Here is a 13,388-nt window from a genome sequence, read left to right as displayed (position 1 = left end):
AACATCCCGAAGCAAAAAGATTGGGCCAAGCGGGAAAGAATTCTAGGGATTTTAAGAATTCTTACTTCAAATAACGAAACATAATTTTACAGAATTAACGACGAATCAAATAAGGAAGCTACTGTGGTGTGTGAAAAACTTTTAGTGAACCGACATTCTGGGTAATTTTAACTATTTGTAATTATTTTAATTAACTGGAACGTGGCTATCTTGGACAAAGTGAAGTTTTGTGTGTTGGTGATTTCTTTTTCTACTATAAATGCCTCTGATGATGGCTCTGTGGTGAGCCGAAACATGTAAGGCAGGTGCTGACGAGGTGGAAAACTTAAAAAAGTGTCACATTTGACGGAAGGAACTTGATTGTTAATTGGTTAGTGTGACGGACCAGAATGAAAGACCTTAAACCCAGTAATTCTGTGTGTCATCCACCATTGTCAGAACCCTTTAGAATCTACAGAATAAGTCTATTTGAGAACAGGATACTGAGGAGAATATCTGAACCTAAGAGGGAGGAAATAACATGAAACTGCAGAGAACTGCATATTCAGGGGCTTCATAACTTGTGGTCCTTGCCAAATATTATTAGAATGAAAAAATTAAGGATGAAATCAGTAGGGCATACAGCACACACAGGATAGATGAGACATTCACACAACGTTTGGGTGGAAAACTAGAAGGAAAGAGAGTATTTAAAGAGCCAGGTAAGATGGGAGAATAACATTAAAATGAAGCTTAAAGGAGTGGTGTGTAAGCGTTCAGTGGATCTGTATGGCCCAGGACAGGGACCACTGGTAGGATCATGTAAACAGGGTGAGTCTTTGGTTCCATACAATGCAAACAATTTCTTCGCTAGAAGATGACAAAGAATTAGATTCTCAAGAAGAACTCTCCACCATGGGGTTCCTTGTGCATGTGCATTTGTGTGTGTGTTCGTGTGCGTGCGCATGTGCACGTGCATGAATGTTGTGACATAAACATGCAACACAGAGGAACTGTTGGAAACATTGTTTCCTGTGTGGTCTATGCTAGGACCAGCAGAAGAAGTTAAGTCAGCTGGAGGTGGGAGTCAGTGGTTAGTAGTTGTGAGCTGCAAGTGAACAGTGGCAGTTCACATTTAACCCATGAGGAACCTCCATTGTTGTCTGTTGATGACAGAATGCTATAGTTGTAGTGATTTATATAGTGTGTAAATTAGTGAGACTGTTATAATCATTTGTAGTTATGAGCTATAAGCCTTCAATAAATCCAATTATGAATCCAAATCCCATGTCTAGTCACCAACATGTGACAATCTGTATACAAGAATTCAGTAACCCAAAGGCATGTAAATCAATCTATACCTGTACTTTCTTTATGGCACTGTAGTGTTAAATCATAGCATGTTTTCCATAACTACTGCTGATGTCATGAATGTAATGGATTCTCACCTCCAAAGTCTATATTCTTCTTTATATATTTCTTGCTTTCAGATTTCTCTGGAGAATCAAACGTCACATGAGATTTCTGGGGTCTTTCTGAACTGTCATCATATGTGGAAGACTGAAAACACAGTATTCAAAAACTGTAATTCCAAAAGTTGGAAAGATTTATGCAGCCAATAAAAATCCAAATACCAGTATCTGAGATGTTACATGGACTCTTCCTATCCTTGATTTCATCAAGGGACTAGCTTTCTCTAATAGATGAGCAAGCGGTGATGGTTCAACTTCTGTACAGGTGATGCCCAATTTTGATCAGAACCAGCCTCAACCCTGTGGGGAGGGGAAAATATTTTCCCTTGCTGGGAATCAAACTCTGATTCTTTTGTCAGCCAGCTCACAGATTAGCCGCTGTAAAGACTGAGTTATTCTGGTCCACAGAAATTCACTGTTCAAAGCCTGAATATCCAGTTTAATAAAATAAAAATGCAAAATTGTGTCAAGTAAATCTGGATATTTCTTAGTACAATTCGTCTAAAACATCTCTGAGGGTATAATGCACCTTGAATAGGCAACCTAATGGAAGGGAAGTCGTGTACGTATAAACAAAACCTCTGATACAACAATTTTTCTCTCCATCACAGGTGAGATCATGAACCTGCCAGAACTTCCTTCAATGGATGAGTGGAAGGGAGAAAGATAAATTACACTTACCTTCAAAGCAGATTTAACCACTGTTTTTGTTGAAGATGGTTTCTCTTGTTTCTTGCTAAAAGATGAATGAAACAAACCAGCATCCAAATCATCAATGTCCTGAAAGCACAAAGTAAATCATCACATAACAAGCCGAAACATGTTTCTCATAAATCTAGAAACCACCTTCCAAACAAGAAGCCAGAATAAAAAGAAAATCCCTCCTATGAGAAACGTGCTCATTTGTGGCCTACTTTCCTTATTTTTAAAATATAAAAGGAAGCTTATGATATCCCGGGGCATGTGGTAGCATAGTGGTTGAGGTACTATGCTACAAGCCAGTAGGTTGCGGGTTCAAATCCTGATGAGGTCATTGGACTTTTTTCAGTTGGCCTAATCCTTCCAACCGCACTAAGCCCTGGGGTTCACTCAGCCTCTAACAGATATGAGTACCAGGAATTAAATAATAATTTTCCTGGGGAGTAAAGCACGGCCGGCACGTAAGACTGACCTTACCACCATCTTTGAGCTGACTGTCTAGATAATGTGGGACCCTCAACGTCTCACAACCCTACGGGCCTTCACAGCCTGGTACAGAGATAGCTTTACTTTCTTTTTGTCCTTATAATATCCCCCCCCCTCTCTCTCTCTCTCTCAAAGTCTAGAGCAAGAAGGGCAACACAACTGCTAAAGCTTAGACCCTATTAAACAACTGTAATTCATGCCTTGCAGCCACATGAGCCAGCTAGCAAGGTTCACTTTTGCAGTTGGTTTCTACAGTCTGTCGTCAAAGGTGATATCGATCCACAGTTGACATTCTTTTCTGATGAAATGTGATTTCACTTGCAGGGGTACATAAATACACAAAATAATTGCTACTGGAGTTCACAGAATCCACATCTAACCCATGAAGTCCACCCCCCAACCAGTGAGAGTTGGTGTCTGTTGTGCTGTAAGTGCAAGGATTGTTGGACCTGTTCTTTAACAAAATAATTAATTGTGAAAAGTATGTACAGGTCATTCTTCAGCAATTCTTTCCCGAGTTAACAGAAGAGGAAAGACTCTATGGCTTGTTTCAGTTAGACTCAACTACTGCTCACACTGCATGTATGTCTATGCAGGCTTTGTCCAATGACTTTCGGAACAGAATTATCAGCAGTTGTATCTGGCCAGAATATTCACCTGATCTTATTCCTTGCTATTTTTTCTTCTGGGGTTGTTTGAAGGACAATGTTTACAACACTAACCCCCAAATAGAAGAACTAAAAGAAATAGGGAAATTGCAAATATTCCTACAGAACAGCTTCGAAGTGTAAATCAGAACCTCTTCCGTCTGTGCAAGGAATATCTACAGCATTTTCAACACCTCCTGTGATTTGTGAACAAAGGTAAGAACTCTCCTTTGTTCTGAACATCATCGGCTGTCAGGCATGCTGATTCATCAGCAAAATTTGTGTGCACCTCACAGCAAGTGATACACCAGCCACTATGTAGTGCAGAACTATGGAACTGGTCAAGAAAGTAAAAATGCTCCCTGTACTTGAAATTTACAAAATGAGGCATATTTCTCTTGTGTGAAATAATTTAAGGTGCTGGGTAGAATTATGAAGTGTCAGGTGTCATGGTAACATGGGTGAGTACTGACTGATGAGCAGCACTATGTGATAATAAGTCTGTCTACATTTATATGAATAATGTGCTCCACAACCCATGTTTTCCTTCAGACAATTTCTTTAGTTATGTTAATGTCATTCATCTGGTTTGGCATGTTAACCCTACTATGCTCCTCCCTTAGCACACATGAAGCTTCAGCAAGGAACTCTTGGGGATGTTACTTTTGGCTGCATGTTCTATACTTCTACCCACTGCAGTCTACTGGTATACAAGCCAAGTCAAGACTTCTGAAAGACGGAAACACTAACCTCCACCATCTTGGCCAGTTGTGAAGGATCCACATCGGATATTTGAGATTCATCATCACTTCCAACTTGTTTTGCCAGGTCTCCATAAAAATTTGCCATTTCTTCATGACTGCTTCCTCTTTATAATAGTTTCTCAACCGCGTATTATTGAATCAATACACATACAGATGTATTTCCTTCGGGTGCATCTACTATTTATAAAGTCATATATTAAGATACTGCTCACTAAAATCCACTTTGCTTCACAATAATGACGTGAATAAAATCCAAAGTGAGGTTATGTCACACAAGTTACGTTACATAGTCCATAATTTTTAGCTTCAAATTTACTGCATATTCAAATAAAACCACATGTTCATTTACAAATTTTGAAGACACGCACATAATACTGATACATTATTTCGTTACACAAGACGCCTGAGACACCATTTGTTTACATTCAAAATACTGTCCATTCGTATATGCCTCCATAATTTCGAGCTGTTTGTTTACGCACATGCCACGCCAAAGCACAAACAAACGAGAAACGAGAGTACGTAATTCAAACAATTCAAATGTATCACAGTAGTAGAACTGTTGCACTTGTATATTATTAAACCGGTTACGATCAATTTAAACTTTTTTACAAACAGTTACATTACAGTTGTAGGAACGAAGCGTTGCTACATAATATATGTAATACTATGAACACCATACAGACGGCATGTTCATGGAAGACAATGCAATAAGATTTCAGACAAGGTAAAAGTGCTTTAAGACCGGTTAAGACGGTTGATAACATGGATTCATACCAATTTATATCAGATATACATAACAGAAATGCAAGACAGAGTTACATTCTTAATCTTTATCAACCCTCAGCTCATCTGTCACTATATCAGAAGGGAACTTGCTATATGGGTATCACAGTTTTTAATTGGCTTTGAAAGATTTTTTGTGTTGCCGTTCATATTATACATTGGAAGAATATTTTGATTTTGAATATGATAAAAATAAAGATTATTTCTTTGTAATAAGTGATTAATCATATATAGTTTTTAATATTGTTTTTGTGCCCATAAATGTAATGATATTGTGTAGTGTTAGTTGACTATATGTACGTTTGTACTGTTTTTTTTCTATTGGTTGTTACTTCAACTTTGGAAAGAGATCAAAGTCCAGTGGACTCATGTTAGGAGTATAAGAGAGGTGGGGGACCTCTTCTACCCATACATTCCTGTAAGACAAACTGCAGTGCCTCACCTGTGTGACCTCATATTCTCATTCAGGATGAGAATGCCAGGCTTGTCAAGTATTCCTGTTTGAATATTTGTGCAAAAACAAGGCTATCTTTTTTTTTATTCATTGGCACAACAGCCCTCATTTGGGCCTAGGCCTACCTCCATGAAACTCTCCGTTCCACTTCAGTTTACTAGATCTTAGATATACAGTAGGACTCCTTGGGCGGGTGATCAGCTCATCGCAAGGCCTCTATCTGTACACAAGCACAGAAAAACGCACACAAACATCCATGCCACGAGTGGGATTCAAACCCACGATCCCAGCTTCCGAGTGAGCGAAGACCACTCGGCTACCGTGACTGGCAAAACAAGGCTATATCACTGAGCAGATAATACCCCAGAACTGACAACATACATTACATTTAAAATTATCATCACATCTACAATTATTATGTAGTTCTACAAAGTTTCATTTGATATTTCAGTACTTATTAGCCACATTCCTCTTACAGTTCATAGCACTACATTACCTAACCCCTTTGCTGTCAATTCCATTCATATACCTGCTGATGATTCTTGGTTTATTTAATGATGCTTTATAAACTGTAAACATTGTATAGCGTCGAATGTGAGGAGGATTAGAGTTGGAAAGGATGCAGGAAAAATTGGTTATGAGTTTTTAAGGCCCTCAGTATTTGATATTTGAGGTTCTCATGGTGGTGTGTGTAAGAGTACAGTCTTCTAAGATGTTGTAGAAGTGCTTTCTTGCAGAACTTATTCTTCGACCCTGAAGATGGAGGTAGTATATTCCTCCAAAACATCAGTAAACTTCTACCAGACTACAAGGTATCACATCGCAGAAGACAGTTCTCATCATGCCCCTGTACTTATTTGAAGGGGCTCAAAGATATTCCAAATAAAAATGCATTAAGTAAATAAAAAATTTATTGGAATGATTCTACAAGAAGGTTTTGTCAGTCATTTCATCACAAACACAAGTAGTTAATATCTCTGAAATACAAGTAAACCAGCTCAACACATCACATCCTCTCCCACAAATGAAAACCCAAGTTTCAGCAAATCACCATGACAGCCTTAATATCTCACCATAGCTTTATCAGCTATTTACCTCCCACAGGCGTGAACACTTCATAGTCAATAACAGTGAAATTATAATCTCCCATGAGGATGCTACACGAGGCATTGTCTCCATCGTACGAGTGTGGAAGATTGGAGTAGCTGTCCATATTGGTGTTGCAGTTACTTGCTATCAGAAAATCAGCTCCTGCTCCAAATATTGGTCCACAGCTGTGAAAAATATTAACATTACAAAATGTCTGATCAGATGTTTGAGATTTGGTTTCCACAGCAATGAAAATAGGATTTGGTACCATGTATTTTGGTAGGTGGTAACGAACATTTTGGAGGAATCTAAGTGAAGACAAAGGTAGCAGGTTAAGCACAATAGACCACTGTAGGTCGTGGTGCAAGGGCCAAGAAGGCCCACCCCAAGGTAGCAACTTTGTCCAAATGTGCCAACATTTTCACTTATCACCTATGAGACTACACAATGTCATATCCCAACTACACGTCTAGATCTGACCAGCTAACTCTCAGAAGCTGCAAAACTGTAAAAATACTCTTGTACCTAAACATAAGGATGATGATTAGGAGGAGCAGAAGTAGAGGTCCATACAATTACCTCAACACTAGACGGAGGGCATGATCAGGCATCACACTCACGTGGTCCCTGGTACCCAGTGGATAGAAGAGAGGATGGGACCCAAAGTTGATCTGGATTCAGTGGCAAGGGGAGTCACTTTACAGATAGGACTGTCCCAGCTCATCATATATTAAACAGTGATGTGAACATAATCAGAAGGACCCATTCTTTGCCTGGGACAAGGTAGCATTCTCCATCAGTATCACAGTATATGCGCTTCCCACCACTAGGTGACCAGACCATAGGTAATCTGTACCAAAAATGTCCTATAAACGCCACTGTGACTTACTGCCATTATCAAGTTAGTGGTTGCGAAGGCAAAATCAGTTTTCTCTTGAACTGTTTTATTAAAGTAAGTAAAGCTATCCCTGTAAGAGGCCATGAAGGCCCATAGGGTTGTGAGACATTGAGGGTCCCACGTTATCTAGACAATCGGCTCAAAGATGGCGGTAAGGTTGTCAGCCTTATGAGCCAGCCGCGTTTTACTCCCCAGGAAAATTATTTAATTCCTGGTACTCATTTCTGTTAGAGGCTGAGTTGACCCCAGGGCCATAACGCGGCTGGAAGGATTAGGTCAATTAAAAAAAATCCAATGACCTCATCGGGACTTGGAACTCATGACCTTCCAGCTTGTAGCATAGTGCCTCAACCAACTATGCTACCGCGTGCCCCCTAAACTGTTTTATTACCAACTTTAAAACAAAATTAAATTCTCAAAGTGAACTCCTTTGGGCTGAATATATGCTACTTGGCATCACTGTACCGTATATATAATTATTGTTGCATTTCAATTTTGTTTCTTACTACAGCAGTGACTTCCTTTATGCACTGTAACAGGTGCTGTGTTTGACTAACACTCTTGGACAATGAAAACAACTGCAGCAGTCAAATATAACAATGAGATAGAAAATAAATATGTTATACTGATGGTATCATGCAACACTACATTACTCTTAACTCAGCGGTGAACTGACTTATTGCTTATAGGTGAGTCTTTGCTTCATACACCACTGAAGTCTGGTCAGTACATGGTGGTACACCTTCTATGGTGGTTAGAACTTCAAAAAAGGAATAACACCCAATTTAAGAATTTAAGTTTATTCATGTAATTAAAAATATGAACGGGGTTGAGGATTTGAATTGATTTTAGAAATTCTACCACAGTACTTACACACCACTTTAACAGTGGTGGCTAACATATATATTAGACCGCGCCATAGCTCAAGCGGTTAGTTGCTGGCTTCCCACTGCAGCGGCCCGGGTCTGGTCAAGTGGAATTTGTGGTGGACAAAATGGCACTGGGGCAGGTTTTCTCCGAGTACTTCGGTTTCCCCTGCCAATCTTCATTCCACCAATTGCTCCACAGTCACCCTCACCTATCATCTGGGGCTGGTACAATAGGCCAGAAGTGACCGCAGTGCAAGGGACTTAGTCCCACCCCACTAGCAAAAAAAAAAACATATTAGCAAGAGAACGGGGTACATTTCTATGTTAAGCCTGCTGCAGGAAACATGAAAGTTACATTCTTATACCTACTTGACGAGTACTTACTCAGGATGATAGCATATGGCAAACATTTTCTTTACAATGTCGTATTTTGTGGGAGGCATGTCGTGATTATTACTTAGAGTGAACAGAAAAGCCTTCTCTGATGGGATGTAGTGGCCCTTGGTGTTTGTCTTCCCCCAAGGAACATCACTGAATCCCCCACAGATTTCACCTCGGGCTCCCTGAAATGTTGGAATTCATATTTAATATGTCCATGAGGAAAAGAACCTTAAGGTTACTGTGACAGATCAGAAACTAATCAATTTACACATTCTTTATACAAAGTCTGATCTGTGTTGAGTCTCAAATACCTCTGAGGGTGCAGCATCATTAGAAAATTACTAGATTCTATTTTCAACAAATAATGAGAAATAAAGCTCAAAAATATTTTAGACCAGAATTATCGAACATATATGGGCAATGGAAACCCATTTAATGTTCCACAATTTAAGGTTTTCCCTCATTTTATAATCAGTTTCAAGAACACAAATTCAACAGTACCATGTTAAGTTCCCTCCAGTTAAGATCTACCTCAGTTTAGTGTTCAAATCCACTGCTTCCAAGTGGACATTAAATGGGGGTTTCATTGTACCGGTATGTGTGTCATAAATAATTTTATAAATTTACCTAGTTTCCTTGCTTTTGTCATGAAAGAAAGAAGGTTCATGAACCAACACAGAATCCAGTCCTGAGCCAGTTCAATGCCTCAGATTCAACACAGTTCAATGCAGTTATCACTGCCATCCACTTTCTAGAACCCCACCTTAATGTTATCCACTCGTGCTACATAGGCATGCCAAATGTAATTCTGCTGCAGTCCACTTCCATATTACAGTAACTTATTTCTGTCAGTAATAAACAGTTTCACCACATTAAAATCTTCTTTAACCTATGTAAAATGATTTACTATACAATGACTGAATCACAATCAATATATCATAGATTAAGTAACCCGTCTAGCGGCCTCCGTAGTCTAGAGGTAACGTTCCCACCTCATGACTCGTGGTACGCGGGTTCAAACCCGGCGGAGGTTGTCGAATTTTTAAGGACGAAAAAATTCAGGGAACAAGTCCTCCGGGAGGGACTTTAAGCCGTGTGTCCCGTATCGTAGCTTTACGGCACATAAAAGAACCTCATATCTCCAAAGGAGGTCACTGAGCCAAATTCAAGGACGTTTCCCGCCCAACAAGTAGTCTCTAACACCTCTGATAGATGGGGAAAGCATTATAGATACCGCCAAGCTAGTGGAGGCCGAACTCGCTGGCTCGGTCAGGACTGATGGTACGCACCAATATCAGTAGGATATAGAGACTGGTAGAATATCATAGAGGGAAGCACAATGGACCAATACTGGTCTAAGTGCATGGGGAAACCCACCCTCTCCAATAACTAACTAACTAACTAAGTAACCCGTCTGATGTTTCTCAAATGCTTGGACAGAAGCCTAAGACAGGATAAGCCTCCTCCCTTCCACAGCACTTCCAAGACATATATATCACGATCATCCTACCATCTAACACTGTATAACCTATGCAAATGAACAAGTATCGTTGCTTTCTTCTTGTGGGTTATTTTACAAAGCTATCAGTAGCTACATTATACAATGCTGAATGGTATAATGACATGTGAATTAGAAAGAATTTGGAAGGAAGTGTTCATGGTTCAATCCAGGTACTATCCTAACATTTTCCTGAACTAAGGAACACCAGGAGAAACCTATCAGGGTAGCTGGTGAACTGGCTCCGATTTGAATTGAGCAGCTCCTGAATACAAGTCAAGAAAATTACTGCTACACTATAACCCCATTCAGTATCATTAAATAACACCACAACACTAACCATTGCTATTACATATGTAGGAGCCACTCCATCGCAGTGTATATGAAATGATTCAGCAGAATAACCATGACTCGATGCTCGGTACACCAACCGCCAAACTTGTTTGGAAGACCCATACCAACTATTCAGAACACGCTGGTAACAAGTCTTCTCCTGTACAAACAAAATTGTTTTGCAATAAAATCTATGATCTGACCCTTTGAAACAGAGTGATTACTAGGTGAACCACGTACCTTAACATTAAAAGATTCTTTATTTTATCCACACAATATTTTTATGAAAACTATAATTTTGCCTGTGGTTCTGTATGGGTGTGAAACTTGGTCTCTGACATTACGGGAGGAACACAGACTGAGGGTGTTTGAGAACAGGGTGTTGAGGAGAATATTTGAACCAAAGAGAGATGAAGTCACAGGAAGTTTGAGAAAACTGCATAATGAGGAGCTTCATAACTTGTACCCTTCTCCAAGTATAATTAGATTGATCAAGTCAAGGAGGATGAGGTGGGTAGGTCATGTAGCATGAATGGGGGAGACAAATGCGTATAGGATATTGGTGGGAAAGCCAGAAGGAAAGAGACCACAGGGAAGACCAAGGCGTAGGTGGGTGGACAATATTAGAATGGATCTTAGAGAGACAGGATGGGATGGTATGGATTGGATAGATCTAGCTCAGGATAGGGACCAGTGGAGGGCTCTTGTGAACACGGTAATGAACCTTCGGGTTCCATAAAATGCTGGGAAATTCTTGAGTAGCTGCAGAATTGGCGGCTCCTCCAGAAGGGCTCAGCTCCATGAGTAAGTAAATGAGTAATATTTTTATGGTTCCTGAGTGATTATCAGAATAGGTGGCAATTACTTCCCTAAACAACATTAACTGACTCGTTTCTGTAATAGAAACATGGTGTGTCCTGCACAGAGTAGGATCTGAAATTTGTAATATTATTCAGGCATCGAAGGTTAAAGGTTTGAGGGCCACCTCGTCTTGTGAATGAGATAACATGACAGTCATGGGGACGTGTAATGTGACAACAAAACCTGAAATTCAGCTTAGGATCTTGAACATTAGTGACATGAATGACTGAAGACAGGATTGGTTTAAAGAGTGGAATGGCATGTGAGAAAAATATTTTGGTTTGAAAAAGATAACATCACACAAAGTTGTAATGTGACATGTTTAAAAGATTTCTACAGATTTTGTCAAACATTTGTGTCTTGATTTGCTTCACTGCAGTAAATGAAATGATATAAACACCTTTGCATCTTTTAAAGGGTCTGTATCAGAAACAAAAATTTCAGACCAAAAAATGTTTATTTTGATGGCAATTTATAATTAAATAGAACATTTTTTATACCTAACAAATCTAATTTTTAGACTGCAAATATAAAGTCGTTTGAGACATAAGTCCTGAAACAAAAGTGTATTATAAACAGACACATGCTGGAGATTTTCCCATTGTTTCATTTCTGATTAAAGAACAAATCTCAGAAGTTGGTTCTGCTTCCATGATCAGGTAAAAGTACTGTCTTCCAATGAAGAGAAGATAAGGCAAGTGAATAGTAGGATGTAATCTTTCTACCATTCATTTAGAAACACATTAAGCTTTGAGGTCTTGACAGCAATGTTATGAGTTGTCCAAAAATTATACCACAATTCTACAATATTTATTTCTGGTTCCGATAAGTAAACTGAACAGACATTACCTGCGTAATAAGTTGAGATCCAGGAAACAGTTTGAGGGAGACACGGGGCTGTAATCGTTTGTCCTCTGAATTCTCACGAAATTTGTTGGGCAAAGCTGCGTATCGATAACGTTCCAGGGATAGCTCCATAGGCACTGCTCCTGTGGGTTCAACTTCTTCAGCAAAGACCTGACTGTCTGCAAGAGCAGAAGATTTACTAACCTCAGAAATTAAATTGTTGAGTTGAACCCAGTGTCTAACTGCCTATGGCACAGCACCTTTAGTGTATATACCACAGATAAATATAGTCTTCTGTGGTTTAGGCCATGTCAAATATTCTGTGAAAGCCTGAGACCATATGCATCATTCTGTGACCTCTTTAATCAGTGGTAAGTTGTTAGCCCAATACCCAAACCCCTTGTCAGCTGTCTGCAATTAATATTCAAAATATTTGTAGCTACCATCTACAATCTAAGCAGACATCATGTCATTATGATAAGGGACTCAAAACACAAAACTGTGTCAAAATCCATTGAAACTGAAGTTCTCACAGCAGTCCTTATGAACAATACTATATTCTGGGAAGTTCCTCCACATTGTTGAAGTTTACTGAAGTACACAGCATCATAACCCAGAAGATAGCACTGTTCAAATTCCTTCCATCACCATCTGAAAGCGCAGCATTTTCACCGTGCACAACATAAGCAGAAGAGACACCCATGTGAGAAATATCTGACAATGAAAGAATTAAAGGTAACACAACCACACACACCTATGAGCAACAGACGAACATGGTTGATAACTCCAGTGAGATGCTGACACACCCGCACACGCTCTTCCTCTGCCCAGTGAGCTGTGGGCTGAGTGACGCCAGCCTGGTACTTAGCCCAGTTGAGGACAGCCCGCCACACGTCTTCCTCTTCTAAAGCCAACTGCAGCAACATATGCAAACCAGTGAGGTTCAAGCAAAGTTCACCAAGTAAATATTTACCTTCTTCCCCTTCTAAAGACATTATGCAACTAGAAGATCTTATAAAATAATGAACTTCTAAGTGTCTGTCACTCACTGATTGGTTCACTTCTTGGTGTAACAACGATTTAACAACTGGAGGAATTTTATTTTATTCTGGGTTCATTCATTCCCTTGTGTTAGCATTTAAATGACCTGCTGACGCACATGGAGTGGCTACTGAGTTCTGCAATATGGTTCTTTTGACCCAACATTTTCTTTGAAACCAGAGGTTCAAAACACAAAGGAATTATATGTTGGCAGTAAACAGCCACCACAAGCTAGCTAAATGACACAGAGAAGCTACCTCGAAACCTCACTACACCTCAGCGCAG

At 39.5% G+C, this 13,388-nt stretch overlaps 2 protein-coding genes across 5 annotated transcripts in view; both read right to left on the bottom strand.

Moving 5' to 3' along the window:
* LOC111862462 (fas-binding factor 1) overlaps positions 1–4,534 on the bottom strand; it is a 30,453-nt gene extending 25,919 nt beyond the window's left edge. Inside the window, exons 1-3 of the mRNA XM_023847920.2 lie at positions 4,034–4,534; positions 2,133–2,231; positions 1,428–1,539 (exon numbers count right to left, since the gene is read on the bottom strand). Of these exons, the coding sequence (XP_023703688.1) occupies positions 1,428–1,539; positions 2,133–2,231; positions 4,034–4,132 (310 nt within the window). The 5' untranslated portion in view covers positions 4,133–4,534. The remainder of the gene's footprint in view (positions 1–1,427; positions 1,540–2,132; positions 2,232–4,033) is intronic.
* A 1,651-nt stretch (positions 4,535–6,185) lies between these two features.
* LOC111862484 overlaps positions 6,186–13,388 on the bottom strand; it is a 44,754-nt gene continuing 37,551 nt past the window's right edge. For all 4 annotated transcript variants that reach the window (XM_033750677.1, XM_023847948.2, XM_023847947.2 and 1 more), the window contains exons 6-10: positions 12,817–12,976; positions 12,066–12,241; positions 10,363–10,515; positions 8,528–8,706; positions 6,186–6,561 (exon numbers count right to left, since the gene is read on the bottom strand). In XM_033750677.1, coding sequence (XP_033606568.1) covers positions 6,375–6,561; positions 8,528–8,706; positions 10,363–10,515; positions 12,066–12,241; positions 12,817–12,976 — 855 coding nt within the window. In that variant the 3' untranslated portion in view covers positions 6,186–6,374. The remainder of the gene's footprint in view (positions 6,562–8,527; positions 8,707–10,362; positions 10,516–12,065; positions 12,242–12,816; positions 12,977–13,388) is intronic.

Source organism: Cryptotermes secundus, unplaced genomic scaffold, assembly GCF_002891405.2.
Source record: "Cryptotermes secundus unplaced genomic scaffold, Csec_1.0 scaffold816, whole genome shotgun sequence".
NCBI classification, from domain to species: domain Eukaryota; kingdom Metazoa; phylum Arthropoda; class Insecta; order Blattodea; family Kalotermitidae; genus Cryptotermes; species Cryptotermes secundus.
This window is presented reverse-complemented; position numbering and strand designations above follow the sequence as displayed.